This window comes from Balaenoptera musculus, chromosome X (assembly GCF_009873245.2).
Source record: "Balaenoptera musculus isolate JJ_BM4_2016_0621 chromosome X, mBalMus1.pri.v3, whole genome shotgun sequence".
Classification (NCBI taxonomy): Eukaryota; Metazoa; Chordata; class Mammalia; order Artiodactyla; family Balaenopteridae; genus Balaenoptera; species Balaenoptera musculus.
Window position 1 is genome coordinate 126,200,149 of NC_045806.1, and position 19,211 is coordinate 126,219,359.

The 19,211-nt window shown below is 43.1% G+C and overlaps 1 protein-coding gene across 2 annotated transcripts in view; it reads right to left on the reverse strand.

Moving 5' to 3' along the window:
* The window catches only part of GABRA3 (gamma-aminobutyric acid type A receptor subunit alpha3), a 220,143-nt gene that overhangs the window by 18,102 nt on the left and 182,830 nt on the right, over positions 1-19,211 (reverse strand). For both annotated transcript variants that reach the window (XM_036841158.1, XM_036841157.1), the window contains exon 8: positions 2,951-3,103. In XM_036841158.1, coding sequence (XP_036697053.1) covers positions 2,951-3,103 — 153 coding nt within the window. The remainder of the gene's footprint in view (positions 1-2,950; positions 3,104-19,211) is intronic.

Below are 19,211 nucleotides of genomic sequence, written 5' to 3' on the forward strand. Positions count from 1 at the left end.
TATGAGCTTTAGAGTCAAACTGAAATAGACTCAAATTCTGGCAATCCCACTTACTTGTAATATGACCTTGAACAAGGTGTTTTACCCCTCTAAGTTTTGTCATGTGTAAAATGTGTGTGATGATACCAGACTCAGAGATTTGTTGGGGAATCAAATGAGATAGATGATGTTCATAAAGCCCACAGCACAATATCTGGCACAGAGTACTCACTCAATAAATAGCAGCTTCTATAATTAACATTACTCTTATTTTTACTGTTGTTATTAACAATAATATTGCCATAATTATATAAATAATTATAGTAGCCTAATTATAATCACATTTTAACAATAATAACTGTTAGCAGTTATTATTCTAGTCTTGAATATCTACACTAGAAGTAGGAAGTCCTCAGTTCTGCCACTTACTTGCTTTGTATCTTGGGCAATTTCCTTAATCTCTCCTTGCCTTTTTCTCCCCATCTATGAATATTCCCTACTGTCTCCCCCAGAATTTTGATGGTGCAGTTGTGTACCCAAAATCATCCAGAATTGAGGAAGAAGGAATGGCCAGAACCTCCTTCTGATTCTTCAAGAAGATGGAGAATGTGACCTTCATGAGCCTGGGTCAAGTAGGGCATGGAAGGTAGTCCTAATGGAGTGAGAGATGTTGCACAGAGAAGCAAGCAGATATGGCCTATTAACTATTAACTCTACCCAGAGAGACAGCCATGTGTGCTGCAGCCTCTGGACCCTCCTTTCATATCTTGATTCCTTGAGTACCTTACTTACATATTTACTATATAAATGAAAATCCAGACTGGAAAAGACTTAATACAGTTTCAGTAGACAGATCCTAAAGGAGCACCTTTGCACAAACTAGGCAGAGAGTTAGAAAAAACACATTTCAAGCCCTGTCAGGAATTAGCCATACAGCTAGCACCTCATAACAAAGTATCTGAATTTGTAGCCTGGTAAATTCTGAGAATGGACCTAAGGCTCAGTAACATTCTGATCACACTGAGCAAGAAGTGATTCACAGAAGAAACAAGTTATCTCATTTATGGTTATCAGCAAATGCAATTGTCCACACTGGCACATTCATAGCAGTGCCAAAGCATGGATGGAGGGAACTATATTGCAACACAAGTATTTATGTGCCATATCTCAGTAGAGATGTTTAGAACTCTAGTCTCTAAGGCTTAATTAAAACTGTCATCTTGTGAAGAGCTCTTAGCTAGTCAGAGCTGGTAGGACCCTCAATCAAGCATTTGGTGCACTTCATGGATGGACAAAGAGGTTTGGCATTTTAAAAGAGATCCAGGCCTGCCACCCAGTGCTTCTCTTTCAAGACTCTTCTACAAAGTCTTTTTGTGACTGCCCTCCTCACTTCCTTTGAGCACTTCTAAAAGTCTAATATGCTTCTTTGATAATGAATGTCTGTCCCACTCAACTAAAGTTGCTTGAGATAATGCAAGATAATCTCCCCATCTCAAAATCCTTAACTTAGCTCAAATCTGTAAAGTCCTTCTTGCCATATAAGCTAACATTCACAAGTTCCAGAGATTAGGACATGGGTATCATTGGGGGCCATTATTAAGCCTACCACAGTCCTAGTTCTAACCCTTAATTTCACTCAGGCTAAAAGTCTTTCTTGTGTAACCTTAAAACTCAAATTCTTACCTACCAAGACTAGTAGTCCATCCATCCATCCATTTTCCTGCTACAACAGTATAAGCTCATGTGATTAACATTCCAGTTTTCACTTCCTTCTTCCATTTGGGCCACTGAGTATTTTCTTTCATTTCTTATGAGTTCAGATATTAAAAAAGAGTGTTTTCTATATTTTATATGCTTTTTTTAGGATTTTGTAGAGGAAGAGTTTTCAGGGTATCTAGTTTGTAATATTTCCAAAAATTGGGCATCTTTAATCTACTCCTATATAGATTCTGCTCCCCCAACTCCACTAGAACTGTTCTTTTCAAATCACTAGCAACCAAGCATATCATGATACCCAACAGTTTTTATCTGCATTTTACCTAAACACACAGAATTCACCCCAGAGGATTATTCCCTTCTTCTTGAAACACTCACCTCTCTTGACTTCCATGATATCACACCCTTCTAATTTTTTTTTCTTTTTTCTTACTTTACAGGTTATTATTTCTCTTCCTCCACTACTGTCTCCTCTTCTACCTGACCTAAAATGCTTCTTCTTTCTGAAACAACATCATTTACTCTCTAACTACACAGTAAAGCTTCAGGATATCAGTAGGAAATATCGGTAGAAAAGTCTTCTTTGTGAGTACTCAGTGTATCCAAGTATATGGAGACAGTTTAGTAGATTAAAAGAGTTAATTAATGTTTATCTCCTAAAAAAAAATCTTACAGTGGGAAAAACAGGCAGAAAATGTTTTATGTGCTTTAAGTCTCCTAGGGAAAAGTGCTAATGACATGCAAATCTCTTCCTAGACAACAGTAAATTCATATTGAAGAAAATTTCTCAATTGTAGGTACTATTGTAAAAACCTTCAAACTCTGTGTAGCTCTTACTGAATGTCAGATAATTCATACTTTCAAAAAGGCTAGAGGAGGAGCAGCAAAGTCAGATGGTCCTATAAAAAAATGGGTCATAAGAAAGCCCCAATCTACTTCTCTGTTGTCAGCTTAGTTTCCAACCCTTCACTTTCTCCAGCTCTGCCCACTAATTTCCTCTCCTTTTCACTGACGGCTCCATCCCTCTCCAGCTCCTGAAGCAAACCTGACTGAGACAGGAAGCATTTCAGTAAATCTTAATACTCCAACACTCTTATTTCCACTGCCTTTTAAGAATTCAGTTGCTAGAAACACCAAGATCCAGTGACTTAGTTACTAATGCTGGGCTCAGGTGTTCCTTACATTCACTCCAGTAATGGTTCTTCCACCTTCCTCACCCCTGCCCCTGCACCATTCTCCATAAAACAACACTCACCAAAGACCGTGCGGGCAGGGACAGACTCTCTGTTGAGCCAGAAAGACACTTGTGACAGAATGACAGTCATGATACATGGCAAGTAGGTCTGGATCACAAAGTAGCCAATTTTTCGCTTGAGATGGAAGTGGGTTGTCATGACGACATATTCTCCTGGAGAGTAAAATTAGACATTATGCAGCCAAATGAACATTGTTGGATCAAGGTGGGCCCCAATTCAGTTCACAAAGCTCCTTAACCTTATACTCAAAAGAAGACATTGCAGCACCTCTCAGGTCCACATAACCAGATCTCTTTAATAATCATGAAGTAGTACAGAGGTGGGTTTTTTTGTTTTTTTTGGTTTTTTTCGGTGAAAATGTTACCAAACGCAAGTCCGTGTGCCCAATGCACAGTGAGGCCAAACAATACTGAAACACATCGGAGTCTGGAGCAGAGAAAGGATTATTGCAGGGCCATGCAAGGAGATGGGTAGCTCATGCCTTAAAAAACCGCAAACTCCCCAAAGGCTTTCAGCAAAGCTCTTTTAAAGGCCAGGTGAGGGAGGGGCGTGGTTAGTTGTTACAAACTTCTTAGTGTTGGATCCTTTGTTCTTGTAGCTGTCCACCTAGGTCACGTTGTTACCGAATGCAAGTCTGTGTGCCCAATGCACAGTGAGGCCAAACAATACGAAAACATTGGAGTTTGGAGCAGAGAAAGGATTACTGCAGGGCCATGGGTGAGATGGTCATTTTACCAAAATGTTACCAAACGCAAGTCCGTGTGCCCAATGCATAGTGAGGCCAAACAATACTGAAACACATCAGAGTCTGGAGCAGAGAAAGGATTATTGCAGGGCCATGCAAGGAGATGGGTGGCTCACACCTTAAAAACCCCGAACTCCCCAAAAGCTTTCCACAAAGCCCTTTTATAGGAAAGGTGAGGGAGGGATATGCTTAGTTGTTGCAAACTTCTTGGTGTCAGATCCTTTGTTCTTGAGGTCAGGTCATGGTCAGGTCATGATGTTCCTGTAAACTTCCACCAAAATAAATGTTATTCTCTGTTCTGACAAGAAAAGGAAAGGGAGGCATTTATTTCAGTCTCCATGCCTCCTTGCAGCTTTTAACAAATCCCATAAGTAAAGCAATGCCATTACCGCTCAATTTACTTGTTCAAGGTTCCAAGGCTCTGAGGTCAGGTCCTAGCTAAGAGGAGGGTGTACTGTGCAGGCCGGTCACCCTGTCTGGGAATGTTCATCCAGCACCAAGTCTGGGTCCTCCCACCAGTGCCCAGGCCCAGCTGAAAAGGCAGATCTCAGCTGGTGCTGCCCTCAGGGCCAGGTCCCCAAACCCCACTCAGCCATCATCACTGACAGAGCCAGGCGCCCAGGACCCAGCTGGCCCTCAGGCTTTTATTTAAACTGGAGAGAATCCGACGCTTCCATGGACTGCAACGAATGGAGACTGCCACCACTATTACGTTGCTGAGGTGGGGATGGGGGAGAGGTTCACTGCTGCTTCAAGGCCTGAGCCTGGCCAGTGGGCAGCGGTAGAGGGGGCTCTGGGGCTCTGTGGGACACAGCCCTCAGCCTGTCCCCAGGCCCCCCAGCTTACCTGCCAGGCCCCCCAGCTCACCCACCGCCCCGAGGCCAGAAAGCCTGGAGGGCCTGGGGAGAAGGCCGCCATCCACACTCTCACCACACTCTCTGACTCGAGGACCCCTGCGAGCTGACTGTTGGATGAGTGGGCCCTCTGACCCCCGTGGCAAGGGTCTCACGCTAACCACTGCGCACCTGCCCTGCCCTTGTTACATCCTAGGAGGGCACTGCAGGGGCGTGGACAGCAGCCGAGCTGAGGGGTTCACACCATCCAGTAGCAGATGCCTGGCATGTGGGTGGGCAGAGGCTGGCATCTTGGGCCCCAGGCCCGGGCACCAAATGCCCCCTGTACTGGCGTGGAGGGACCATTTAGGGAGAGTGTCAAATCCTGTATCCTAGTGCGGTAGCCCCGGCCGGCCCGTCTGTCCAGGCTTCCACTGCCCCACCTCGGGGAGGGCTTGGTAGGAGCAGGCAGGCCAGGCAGCTGCATTATTTCCTCCGGGGCCATTTCCTGTCCTCCCTGACCTTGGGGAAGGCAAACACCCCAGCTTCCTGGCCTCCCCTTGCTGCCAGAGGCGCCCCCACAACACCTGTGCTGGGGCCTTGCACGTCAGATGCGATGAGCAACCACCCCTATTACAAGGTCACAATGTTCCAGCCGTAGCACCTTCAACTGGCATTTCACGCCAGCAGAGGTTCTCCCAAATTCACAGTCACAATATTGCCATCTCCACCGGTCTGCTGGTCTACCTGTCAGTGTGCCTGCCTGGAGACCTGAAACACCCCAGACTCAGACTCACCCAAGGCGACAAGCTGCAATGTATGTGTGTGCCTGAGGCTGCTGCAGCACACTGCTCCTCCAGGCCTTGGGCGGCAACTGCTGGGGCAAAGGGGGAGAGCGCATAAATGAGGCCGGTCCTGAGGACAATGACCCAGGGAAACTGCCACTGTGGGGACCACTGTGACACTGACTGTTGGTGGAATGGGACCATTAGTGTGCCTGCACTGTCCCTATTACAAAAATATATGCTTAACAGTGTACCAACACAGCTTGCTCAGAGCAATTTTGACACGAGTTCATTCAAATATATTAATGTCCTCATGTAAATAATAATGAAAAATAATCTCTTCTATAGCATTTGCTATGTAACATTCTTAAAGTATTTAATCTTCACAACAACCCTATGAGGTTGGTACTATTGTTATACTCATTTATGGGTCAATAAACTGAGGCAAAGAGAGACTGAGCAATTTGCAGAAGATTACCCAGCTAGTAAGTAGTAGAGCCTGAATTCAACTCCAGATGGGTTGGCTCCACAGCTTATACTTTCTAACCACTACGCTCTGCTGTTTGAATGGATTTATTGGGTTAAAACCTAAAGTTCACATAGCAGAATATGGGCTGGCCTACATCACCCCTCTTCAAAATAAGAGTGAACACGTGTTAAGCTCTTACTATATACCAAACAACTTTGAGTGTTTTTGAAGTATTAACTTTATACCCTCCCATCAACTCTGTAATCCAATAGTTAATTATCAGTTAATTATAATTATCAGATTATGCTGGATTTGTCAGCAACATTTTACACATTGAGCACTCCATTCTCCTGGAATGAATCTCTTCACCAAACTTCTAGGCCACGTTGCTCTTCTGGTTTCCCTCCTACATTATGACCTGTCCAATCTCCTTTGCTGGTTCCTTTAAATTCTCAACATTTGAGATTGTCATGACTCAGTACTCTTTTCTGTCTCACTCCCCTGGCATTCTTATCCAGGCCTGTATCTTTAAATAATATCTTCAACTTTGATAATGCCCCAATGTATATTTTCTGCCTGGGCTTCCTGCTTGTTATGGGTTGAACTATGTCTCCTGGAAAGATATGGTGAATTCGTAACCCTGAATACCTCAAAATGTGACCTTCTTTAGAAAGAGGCTTGTTGCAGATATAACTAGTTAGGATGAGGTCATACTGGAGTAGGATGGGACCTAATACACTATGACTGATGCTCTCTTTTCAAAAGAAGAGAGAGACACAAGGAGATGTGTGATGACAGAGGCAGAGACTGTAATAGGGGCGGGGCAGGTACGAGCTATAGCAGCCCCGCTCAGCCATTGGTTGGTGTCACAGTGGGCCCCTCCCCCAAGCAAGCAACCGTTAGCAATCAACTGTCAACAAACTACTGTTAGTGGTCCTGCTCAACCATTGGTTGTTATTCCTTGCTCCAACAACTGATCTCCTGATTTATTGGCCTGTCGTGTGGCAAGCAGAATGAGATTGGGCTTGGTAACAAATTTTTGGCAAAGCTAGCCAGGAGCCTTGCTGCTTGTGGCCAGCCAGCCCAGGTTGGGGAATTTTCAGGTAAGGCCCTAGCAGCTGCTGGGTCCACTTGTCCTGAGGACCTTCCCTTCAAAATTCCCTGAAGTGGCACTGGCTGCCCCAGCGCTTGGCAGTTGGAGCAAGGAACCAACATTTGGGAGCCAATGGGCTCCATATAGTAGGGTAAGTCACTCTGGTGTGTACAACCGGGAACATTTTCCCCTCTCAATTTGGGCTTTTGCTCTAAGGGACAAGCCAATTTGTTCATTTGATTGGGGTACCCTGTTGGAGAGGGGAATCGCTGTTGGACTCTACCTGATTTGTGAGCTGATTCATTTGCTTTTGTTTTGTGTTCATTTGCTTTTGTTTTGCATTCATTCACTTTTGTTTTGCATTCATTCATGATGGAATCTGTTTGTGCCTTTGGTATTGGAATTTGCCTGTGCTTTTTGTGTTTTGTTGTTCTTGAACTTATAAATATGGGAAAAACTCCATCTGTCCCTAAGGAAAGCCCTTTGGGGTGTATCTTAAATAAATGGGCAAAATATAGCTATGGGCCTATGACTAAGGAAGAGATGATATTCTATTGTAATAGTGTGTGGTCCCAATGTACGTTAGGATCAGGAGAGCGATGGCCCTTGAATGGCTCACTTAATTATTATACAATCTTGCAATTACAATTGCTTTGTGAAAGAGCATGTAAAAATGATGAGATTCCATATGTAGAAGCATTTATGCTATTGCATCAGGAGGAAAAGAAGTCAGATAGCTGCCACCTTATGGTACAGCTGTCTGAAAGGAAAACTAAGGGAAAACCTGTTCTACAAAAGGGAGAGGGAGAAAGTGAGAGTGAGGACACGTTATTTCAAAACTTAAAACCCCCTCTGGCCAACCTGGCTCCTCCACTGGCCGACCAGACTGCAACAGCAGTTGTTCCGACAGCCCCCATGCCACCAACATATTCACGGCCCCCTGTTTCCCCTACTTATGGGGATCAATTAGAAGTTTCTATGTTAACCCTCGGGGCACAGGGGCCTGGTTTGGTGTCACCATCTAAGACCCAACAGGGCACCCAATTTGGACTGGGAGCTACTTTCGGAGCAAGGCAATTTCCCTTGTGCCAATATCCCATAGGAAGCCTTAACGCAGATGGCCAACCAACTGTGTTTCTATGGATGCACAAGCCATTCTCAACTTCAGATTTGTTTAATTGGAAAAACCATAACCCTACATACCAAGAGGACCCCCTCCATACGACTGAACTTCTCACTTCTATCTTTGCCATTCACCATCCCTCTTGGGCAGACATTCACACTCCTATGAATATGATGCTTACTGGGGATGAAAGAAGGATGGTTGTTGACAAGGCTAGAGAGGAATCACACCAGCTCCATCTACCAGATCCAGATGAAGCTCCAGAAGCAAATCTGGCAGTTCCTATTGCTGAGCCTGACTGGGATCCTAATAATGGGGGCATGCCACTTCTAGAATATTATAGGAGATGTGTCTTAGTGAGTCTTAGAAAGGGAGTACCTAGGCAAAAGAGCTTAGACAAAATTCAGGAGATAGACTAAAAACCAAATGAGGATCCATCAGAATTTCTAGAAAGAATTTATTAAGCTTGTAGGTGCTAAACTGATGCAGACCCTGAGGCCCCCCAAAATATGAGAATGGTAAATGTGACATTCACTGGGCAAAGTGCCCCAGGTATAAGAAGAAAATTACAAGTTTGATGGTGCACTTGGAATGAACCCTTCTCAATTGGTAGATGTTGCTTTTAACGTGTTCAACAACAGGGCACAACGATAGAAGCAAGAGGATGCAAGACAGAATGCCACTTTGCTGGCAGCAGCATTGGATTTCCGGAAGGCTACTAACCCAGAGAGAGGTAAGTCACCACTGGGGAGAGAACAATGCGCTTACTGCAAGGAGGAAGGGCATTGGAAAAAAGATTGCCCTAGGCTGAAGAATAAGAAAGAAAACAATAAAAGAAAGATAGGAGCCTCTCATATGGTAGAAAGGGAGGAGCACTCTGATAATGAATGAAGAGGCCCGGGGTTCCCTTGGACTTGAGGCGTCCAATTCCAATTTCCCCACAGGAGCCCCAGGTAACTTTGACAGTGGGGGCCAAGTTGATTGACTTTCTGATAGATACAGGTGCAACATACTCTGTGGTAAACATCAAGGTGGCACAGAAAACATCTCAATCCATCCTGGTCACAGGAGTTTCTGGAGAAGTACAAAATCGTTTTCTTACAACCTCTAGATAGCCAATTAGGGGACCTCACCCTGAAACACAGTTTCTTATATATGCCAGTATGTCCAATCACTCTTCTGGGCTGAGATCTCCTTTGTAAATTAAATGCTCTAGTAACTTAACTTTTCGCCAGGACAGCTTGACATCAGGGTCCCACCGCAGTATGTTATAAGCCTACAGATGGCACTTATGGATGCCCCAGAAAAGGAGACAGAGCTCTTTCCCCCTGAGGTCTATGAAAAGGTGAGGCCAGAAGTGTGGACTGATGGCACCACAGGGAAGGCCCAAAATGCATGGCCAATACAAATCCCATTGAAAAGGGATGCTGGGACACATAATCTAAAACAATACCCTCTGAGGCAAGAGGCCCAAAAGGGAATTCAGCCAATTCTCGAAAAGTTTTTGAAAATAGGACTGAATAAACCTTGCAGGTCCCCATATAACAGCCTTATTTTCCTGGTCAAAAAGCCAAACTCAGCAGAGTATTGCTTTGTCCAAGACTTGAGGGCTATTAATGATATAGTCCAAGATTTGCACCCTGTGGTACCTAATCCATACACTCTGCTTACAACTATTCTGGGAGAATACAGCTGGTTCTCAGTTTTGGACTTGAAGGATGCTTTTTTCTGCATTCCTATTGCAGAAGAATCACAGCAACTGTTTGCTTTTGAATGGCAGGACCCAGAAACACAGGTAGTCTAACAGTATTATTGGACAGTCCTGTCTCAAGGATTTAAGAATTCCCCTACCTTGTTTGGGGAAATGTTGGCTAGGGACCTTAGAAACTTAATATTGGATGAAGGACTTTTACTCCAATATGTGCACAATTTGTTTATAGCAGGCCCTACATATGATAAGTGTCTACAAAATACCATTAGAACCCTAAACTATTTGGCCAATTGTGGATATAAGGTCTCCCAGAAAAAAAGCCCAAATATGTAAGCAACAAGTCACGTATCTGGGCTTTGTCCTTTCCCAAGGACAGTGGGGTCTTTTGACTAATAGAGAACGGGAAATTGCAGGCTTGGGAACACTCAAAACTTGCAGACAACTGAGGGTGTTTCTGGGAATGGCAGGGTTCTGTCAGGTTTGGATCCCGAACTATGGGCTCATAGTAAAGCCCCTCTGTGAGGCTTTAAAGGGACATGATTTTGAGCCCCTTACTTGGACTACAGAATGTCAAACAGCCTTTGAAACAATAAAAACAAAGTCAGTCTCAGCCCTGGTTTTGGGACAACCAGACTTAAAGAAACCTTTCAAACTGTATGTCCATGAGAGATAAGGCATAAGCCTTGGGGTGTTAATTCAAACTCCGGGGAATAGCCCTCAACTTGTTGCCTACTTCTCAAGACAGACTAGAACAGACTGTTAAGGGATGACTCCTCTGCCTTCGAGCTGTAGCAGCTACTTGTGACATATTTCAGGAAGCTGAGAAGTTTACCCTGGGGCAACTCACCACTGTGTATGTCCCTCACCATGTCCTTTCTTTACTGGAGCAGAAAGGGGGCTATTGGCTGACTTCTGGAAGAATGGGAAAGTCCAAGCCATTCTCCTGGACAATCCCAACATAAGACTTCAGGTCACTTCAGCCCTAAATCCAGCCACATTGCTCCCGATTGATGTTGCACAATCCCCAGAGCTCGACTGCCTACACGTCATCAAGCTAGTGTATTCTAGCAGACCTTGGCTGAGCCAGATATGGAATTGTTCACCGATGGAAGCAGCTTCATGGACCAAGGTAGGTGATGCACTAGGTATGTGATGGCAACCCTTGAAAGGATTGTTGAAGCAAAAGCCCTGCCCCCAGGGAGCTCAGCTCGGAAGGCAGAAATCATTGCTCTGACAAGAGCCCTGCTCCTCGCTAAAGGGAAGCAAGTAAATATATACACAGACTCTCACTATGCATTCTCTGTGGTGCATGTTCACGGGGCGATCTGGAAAGAAAGGGGGCTTCTCACTTCAAACAATAAAGACATAAAACATGCTTCTGAAATCCTGTCACTATTAGAAGCAGTCCATAAGCCCTCACAAGTGGCTGTAATGCACTGCCCAGGCCACCAGAAGGGTGAGACTCATATAATAAAGGGCAGTCCGTTAGCTGACCAAGCTGCAAAGAAAGCAGCAAAGGAATAGGGTTAACAATCCATGATATGGTCACTTCTCCCACAGATGGACTTGTCAAAATACCAGCCAGTGTATTCAGGAAAGGAGAAGCAGAGAGCCAAAGAATGGGGATTCACTCTTGATCACACCTCACTTGGCTAGAAATGTAAAGTACAAGGAATTGTTTTGATTCCTGAGGCCCTCTTGGACACTGTGCTGCAGCACATTCATAATAGTACCCATTACGGGAGAGATGCCACCTTACAACAGATTCAAAGATATATAATGGGGCCTAACCTACAAAGGGCCATCCAGCAAGTCACTCAAAATTGCATGATTTATGCTAAAAATAACACAAAAACTGCTGTCAGACTTCCCCAGATGGGGACTCAGCACAGAGGAACCTACCCCACCGAGGACTGGCAAATAGACTTTACTCAAATGCCTCGAGCCACAGGAAATTTCAGGTACCTGCTAGTATTTATGGACACTTTTTCAGGATGGGTGGAGGCATATCCCACCAGGACAGAAAAAGCCTCCAAAGTGGTTAAAGTCCTCCTTAAGGACATTATCCGCTGATTTGGTGCCTAACTCCCTTCAAAGTGATAATGGGTCTGCTTTTGTCTCTAGCATAACCCAACAAGTGTCTAAAGCACTGCAAATGAATTGGAAGCTACATTCATCCTGGAGACTACAATCAACAGGAAAAAACCGAGAAAATGAATTATACACTAAAAAGGAGCATTGCTAAAATACGTCAAGAGACTAATTTAACTTGGGATGAGGCCTTGCCAGTTGCCCTGCTATGGACCAGAGTGGCTCCCAGAAGCAGGCTTAAATTAGGCCCCTTTGAAATATTGTATGGTAGGCCATTCCAGGTGTCTGCCCGGGTGGGAGGATCTATAAATGCTCTGAAAGATCTAGCAGTTGCCAATTATGTTAAAGCTCTGGGCACTATACTAACCTCTGTTCATGAGTTTGTTGTCAGCAGGTGTGCCTATCCAACTGAGGTAACATTACATCCTTTCCGGCCCAGAAACTGAGTCCTCCTTAAAACCTGGAGGGAACAAGGGACTGAGCACCAGCTGACCGCAAGGTGGACAGGACCACATGTGGTATTACTTACCACACAGTCATCTGTCAAGTTAGCTGGAGTAAAGCCATGGATTCATCACACTCGGGTTAAAGCAGCACCACTGTCATCAGAAAATGACCCAACTCCTGAGAGGCCTAGAGAACAATGGGTTTATGAAGCCTTAGAAGACTTAAGGTTGCTCTTCAAAAAGAATAAGTATTGAGATTAAAATTTCTTTGTAGAAGGAATTTCATCAGGTTCAAATAGTTGTAGATAAAAAGAATTGTATTGCTTACTAACATTTTTAAGGAATATTCTCGACCCAAAGCTGATCAATTCCATTTCACAATCACCCCCTCATCTCCCCTGTTCAGTGGGAAGTAGCCAGAAAAATCGTCACCCCTTTTCCCACAAGATTGTGGAATGGACATTGACAGTGGGGAATTGTAATAGTGGTGGGGCAGGCGTGAGCTATAGCAGCCCCGCTCAGCCATTGGTCAGTGTTGCAGTGGGCCCCTCCCCCAGGCGAGCAACTGTCAATGAGCGACCCGTCAGTGGTCCCACTCAGTCATTGGTCAGCACTATAGTGGACCCCTCCCCCTTCCCCTCTTCTGTATAAAAGGATCCTCCAGAAGGAACCAACCCAGCCAGCACCTTGGCTTCAGACTTCTAGCCTCCAGAACTAGGAGACATAAATCTCTGTTGTTTGAAGCCATTCAGTTTATGGTACTTTGATATGGCAAACCTAGGGTTCCCTATAATGCTCTACACCTATATATTTCATTATCCATTAGATATCACCACTTGGGGATCTAATAGGTATCTTGACCTAACATGTCCAAATCTTAGCTCTTACTGTCTCCATTTCCTACCCCCTCCAAACTATCCCTTCCAACAGATTTTCCTATCTCAGTAAATGGTAGCTCTCAGGAGCACAAATCAAAATTCTTCAAAATCTTTAACATCATCGACCGCTCCCTCTCCCTCCCTCGTGCATGTTTCCATGTGTACATACACAAATGCAGACACGGACACAGATACGTTGACAGTTCTTCAAAATATATTTATAATTTGAGCATTTCTCACCACTTCTGCTGTTACCACTTTGGACTAAGCTACCATCATCTCTTACTTAGAGTACTGTAATAGCTTTCTAACGTGCCTTGCCTCTGTACTTGTCCCCTTCAATGCATTCTTAGCGTACCAGCCAAAATGAGTCTATTATAATAAAAGTCAGATTCAGTCTTTCTTTTGCTTAAGGCTCCCCAATAGTTTCCCATCTCTCAAAGAGTAAAAGGCAAATTTCCCCAAAGAGTCTCCAAAGGTCCATGCAATCTGATTGCTCTACTACCTTTCTTGTTAGAGCTTCTTATTTTTCACCTCTCTCTCTCTCTCTCTCTCTCTGCCCTCATTTGGTTTCAGTATGTCTCCCAAATGAGGCAATTTCCCACTTTCCTACCTCACCCACTCCCTTGTACCTAAGCCTAGGAAGCACCATCTGGTTAGCCAAAGCTCAACATACAATCCATATTGTGTGTGTATTCACATTCTAGCTTGTTTATGTGAACATGAAAAATACAAGTAGGCTTAGTTTTAATTTAGCAAAGAATTGTCATACAAAATTGTAGAGTTTCTTCATTATAACATTGGGGTTGCTTTTTTTTCCTCTCTGCCACTTTTTCAATCCTTTTATTTATTTGTTCCCCACCCCCTCCCCCTCTCTCCTCCTTCTCCCCCTCTCTCCTATCTGTGTACATTTCAACTGCTTTCTTTCCCTGTCCTTCTGTTCACTCTTTTTCTCAGCTGAGGAGGCACTGAAGATTTATTTTTAACAATAGTTGGACTTTGATTAGCTTGGGGAATTTCCTCCCCTTCCACATATTAGTCTCACACCCCTGAATTCCTTCCTGTCTATTAATCCTATATCTGATCATGTAAAATATTTAATATTTATGAATAATATTTATTATATATTTTATATAAGTTATATTCTGTAGATCTGAAAGGAAAGCAAGTGGACTTTTCAAAAGCTTATCAAATTAGCCATTGTTTTAAATAACTGAATATATTTTCTTAAGCCTCTCCTTTTCTATCCTTCTTTCCTTCAATTTCTATCTTGTTGTTTCTCTTCCAAAGAAGCAAAGAGAGTGATTTAAGATCAGCAAGATGGTGGAATAGGACAGCCCTGGCTCTAGTACCCTGTCACAAAAATATGGTTTAGCAGCTACCCACGGAAGAGAACACTTTGTGAAAATCCCAGATATAAGAAGTAAAGCTGAAGCAGCACCCATCCGGGGCATGAAAACCAAGAAAAGTGACATTAGAAGGATAACAGAAGTGGTATCAATTTGTCGCCTTCTTTCCTCCCCCAGGCCAGCTCAGTGCAGCACCTAGAGGGTACCTCTGAGTCTATGGTTTCTCCAGTGGGGAAATGAGAACCCAAGGCAGATATCCAGCTTTCCTGGGCATTACCCTGGAGGCCCACTTCTGTTTTGCCTCATGGGGAACGCTCTGGGAATTGGCAGGGCCAGATAATTTGGGGTCAGCTAGCACAAAGGAATATGGCATAACTTACAGCCAACATTGTGCGAATCTTGGAGGTGGTATCAGGTCCCCTGCCAGCATCATCGCCTGATCAAAAGTACAGTCAGCAGTCTAAATTCAACTGCAAGGGAATCCAACCTCTGCGAGCAGCCCGCAGCTCTGGCATACAGAGTAGTAGATACAAAAGCCCCGCCCAACAGCGGAGCTCAAGCCAACTGCAGAACTCCAGCAGAGCCCTCTTCCAGTGGCAGTGAGCCGCGTAATAGGGCCACGTCCCTTGGTGGCTGTTGCCTCACTGCACCAAAATGGTGACCTCAGGGGTCAACTGCTGCTCTGGCTAAGCAGTCATGGGGTTTTGGCGCCCCCCCCCCGCCCACAGAATAGCATCTGCAGGTGGGTCAAAACACACCTGCCACGCTGCTCTTATTTTCTGATTTGTCTTCACTTACCTATGTTCCATGTCTAAACAAATAATATACACAGTGACAGTAATGAGAGTTTTTCTAACAAATGGTCAAATTTCTAGGAAAGATGCAAAAATGAGATCAGGCTCCTCTTAGAAAATTAACGTAAATATTGCAAATAAGGGGAAATGGAGTCAGTGCTGAAGTAGGGAACAGTGTGAAGAACTAGCCATCAGTTTAGAGAAATTTCGTTCATTTATTTAACACATGTTTGAATCTGGAGCAAAGAGCAGGAGCCCTCTGCTTAGAACTACTTCAAGCTGAGGACTGACAGCTTTCAGAGAGAAAACCACTCATACAAAACAGAACACCCACAGATTGTGGGTTTTCCTCTGGCCCAGCTTCCCATTAGTATGTTGGACACCACATAGAGGAGCATATCAGAATTCAGAAAGGAATGCCCATAATTTATAGTCACATGAAAACAATATACATTTATGTGAGGTAATATTTATATGGTTTCTAAACCAAAGGGTGTCAAATAATATACAGCAAAAAGTCTACCTCCTTCACACCATTTCATTTCTCCTTCCTTTAACTACAATTAACAGCTTCTTGTGTATATTCTAGAAATACTATTCCTATACTAATATATATCCTACAGTCTTTGGTGGTTTTGTATTTGCTATTTTCACTCAACAGTATATCCTGCAGATATTCCCATTTAACTTCCTCATTCCTTCTTACACCTGCTTAGTTTACTGATGTACACTGTATCATGTTTTCAAAACTAATTTGCTATTATAATCTAATATCTGCAATAACCCTATTTTCAAATAAGGTCACATTCTGAGGCACTGGGGGGCAGGATTTCAACATATCTTTTGGGGAGGCATAATTCAATCCATAACATCTGCATTGCCAAGAGTGAAGGGAAACTGGTATGCTCATACACTGATAATGAGAGTGTGAATTGTTTCACCTTTTAGAATGGCAATTTGTCAATATGTATTGAAAACTTTTTAAATGTGTCTACTTTCTGAAATAGCAATCTCAATATTTTGTTTTTATCCTAGGCAGGTAATTACATAGGAACAAAATGCTATATGGAAAAAGAAGGTCTTTGCAGTGTTCTTTATATCATTAAAACAGAAAATAATCATAGGTAATTGATTAAATGGATTATGATCCAGTAAGATGAAGATATTATTGAGTTTCACAATGAAATGCTATGCTTCCCACTGATAGCAACACTTATCATTGTCAAGAAGGCTGGCTGTGGCCTCAGATGCTGGCCTTTTAATTTTCTTTTTAAATTTAGAGTAAAACTAAAACAGGTAATAATTAATATATGCCCATTCTAATTGTTAAAATATTATTACTAACTACTTAGAACTAACAACAAAAAACAAATGTTGGTGAGGATGTGTGGAAATGGAAACCCTCATGTACTCTTGGTGGGAATGTATACTGGTGCAACTACTATGGAAAACAGTATGGAGTTTCCTCAAAAAATTAAAAATGGGGGACTTTCCTGGTGGTCCAGTGGCTAAGACTCCACGCTCCCAATTCAGGGGGCCCAGGTTCAATCCCTGGTCAGGGAACTAGATCCCACGTGTCACAACTAAGAGTTCACGTGCCACAACTAAAAGATCCTGCATGCCACAACTAAGACCTGGTGCAGCCAAATAAATAAATAAATAAATAGATAGATAAATAAATATATAAATATTTTTTAAAAATTAAAAATGGAACTACTATACGATCCAGCAATTCCACTTATGGGTATTTATCTGAAGAAAATGAGAACACTAGCTTAAGATATATACACCTCCATCTTCACTGCAGCATTATTTACAAGAGCCAAGACATGGAAACAACCAAAGTGTCTCTCCATGGATGAATGGATAAAGAAGATGCGGTATATATAGATACAATGGAATATTATTCAACCATAAAAAGAAGGAAAATTTTTGCCATTTGCAATAACATGGATGGACCTTGGGGACATTATGCTAAGTGAAATAAGTCAGACAGAGCAAGACAAATATTGTATCTCACTTATATGTGGAATCCAAAAAACAAAACAAAGCGAACAAAAAACCAAGCTCATAGATACAAAGAATAGATTAGTGGTTGCCAGAAGCCAAGGGTAGGTGTTAGGTGAAATGGGTGAAGGGAATCAGAAGGTACAAACTTCCAGTTATAAAGTAAATAAGTCCTTGGGGTGTTATGTACAGCATGGTGACTATAGTTAGAATACTATACTGCACATTTGAAAGCTGTTGAGAGTAGATCTTAAAAGTTCTCATCACAAGAAAAAAATTCTATAACTATGTATGGTGATGGATGTTAACTAGACTTCCTGTGGTGATCATTTCACAATACATACAAATATTGAATCATAATGTTGTACACTTGAAACTAATGCCAATTATATCTGAATAAAAATATATCACTAGCTTGTGTGTATATTTTATTTGGATCCTGTACACTTAGTGCCAATAAAACATGCTTACAATATAAAATTACACAAAAAACAGCTTATAAAACAGTATCAATATTTTGGTCCCATTTATATAAAACCATATTTATATTAAAAGTGCAAAGAGAACCTTCTTAAAGGTTACACACCAAAATGTATAATAATCAGTTAATGCACTAAATTCTTCGAAAAAGTTATTTTCTAGATGGTGGAATTAAAGAATATTTTAATCTACATTTTTTGCTCCTCTGATATTTCTAATTTTTCTATCATGAACGTGTGATAAAGACTAAACAAACAGTGGTTTAACCAAATGAAATGGGGCTGCTTGGATGGCTAATGATGGGTCTCAAAAGTTGATACCAGGTGAGCAGTGCCAAGGAGGGATGGGGAAGTCAGGAGAGTGAACAGATGCTATAGCCCCAGGAATTCTCTCCCTTCTGCGCAGTGGACCTCCAGGGCTCCTGGGTTACCCTTGGTCTCTAGGGGTCCGCCTTGCTGTGCTGGGATGCACGGAGCCTTCATCAGGAGCCTGGGTACTCTTTGCCCACAGGCTGGGGTGGGAGGGAGGGGAGGGTCTGATCTCAGATGGGAGGTCGTTTGCAGCAGCAGCGGCACCCCACAGCAGGAGGTGGCTTCCGCTCAAAAATGCAAGGGTCACAGTAGGACAGTAAAATTACACTTTGTACATGCAGGCACTAAAGGTCCTCCTCCCTCTACCTACTTGGGGAGAGCAGAACTGGCCAGGTGGGTGCTTTCCCCTCACCCCCACAGATCAGCTGACCTTCTCCAAGAGATCATGTTCTCATAAACCTCTGGCCTTTTGAACCTCCGTATTGCCATTCTCAAGAATAGCCTTTCCCCACACCAAGTTCCAAATCTCTAAATCCTGTTGTCCTTTAAATCCATTTCAAATGCTGCTTTTTTTTAGGTTCCCGCCCCTGGTCCTAGGATGGAGGGAGAACAGACCACAGACATACTGTAACACTATGAGAGGGAACAGCAGTGTCCAGCTAATGAAAAAAAGGACAAGAGTACCCTACTTCGTTTATAATTGTGGATTCAGAGATCTTCCATGGAGACAAGTGTTGAAAGTTCCCACCCTTTCATGGCAAAAATATTGTAAGATATGTGGGCCCCTAAAATATACTCCATTTTGTCAAATACCCTAAAGTTAGTTGGGATTCAGGGTGCCTCCTTCCTCAGGCCCCTACAACTGGTCAGTTTCCAAATAGATAGGACTTAAGGCTACAGAACAAGCCTCTAAGTCCCATTTATCAATGTCCAAGGAAGAGCCATTGAGAGGACCTGGCAATGTTTGACAGACACACTTGTTTCTGAAATGGGTGATTCACTTAAGAAAATAATTCCATGGCTCATTCCTGGACCTCCTGGCTGTGTTCTGGCCTCTCCTGGGGTTATTACCTTGCCACCTCTGTATTGGCGGAGTTAAGCAAATATTTTCATGAAAACTTTAGGATCAAAGTTTAGCTCTCCCA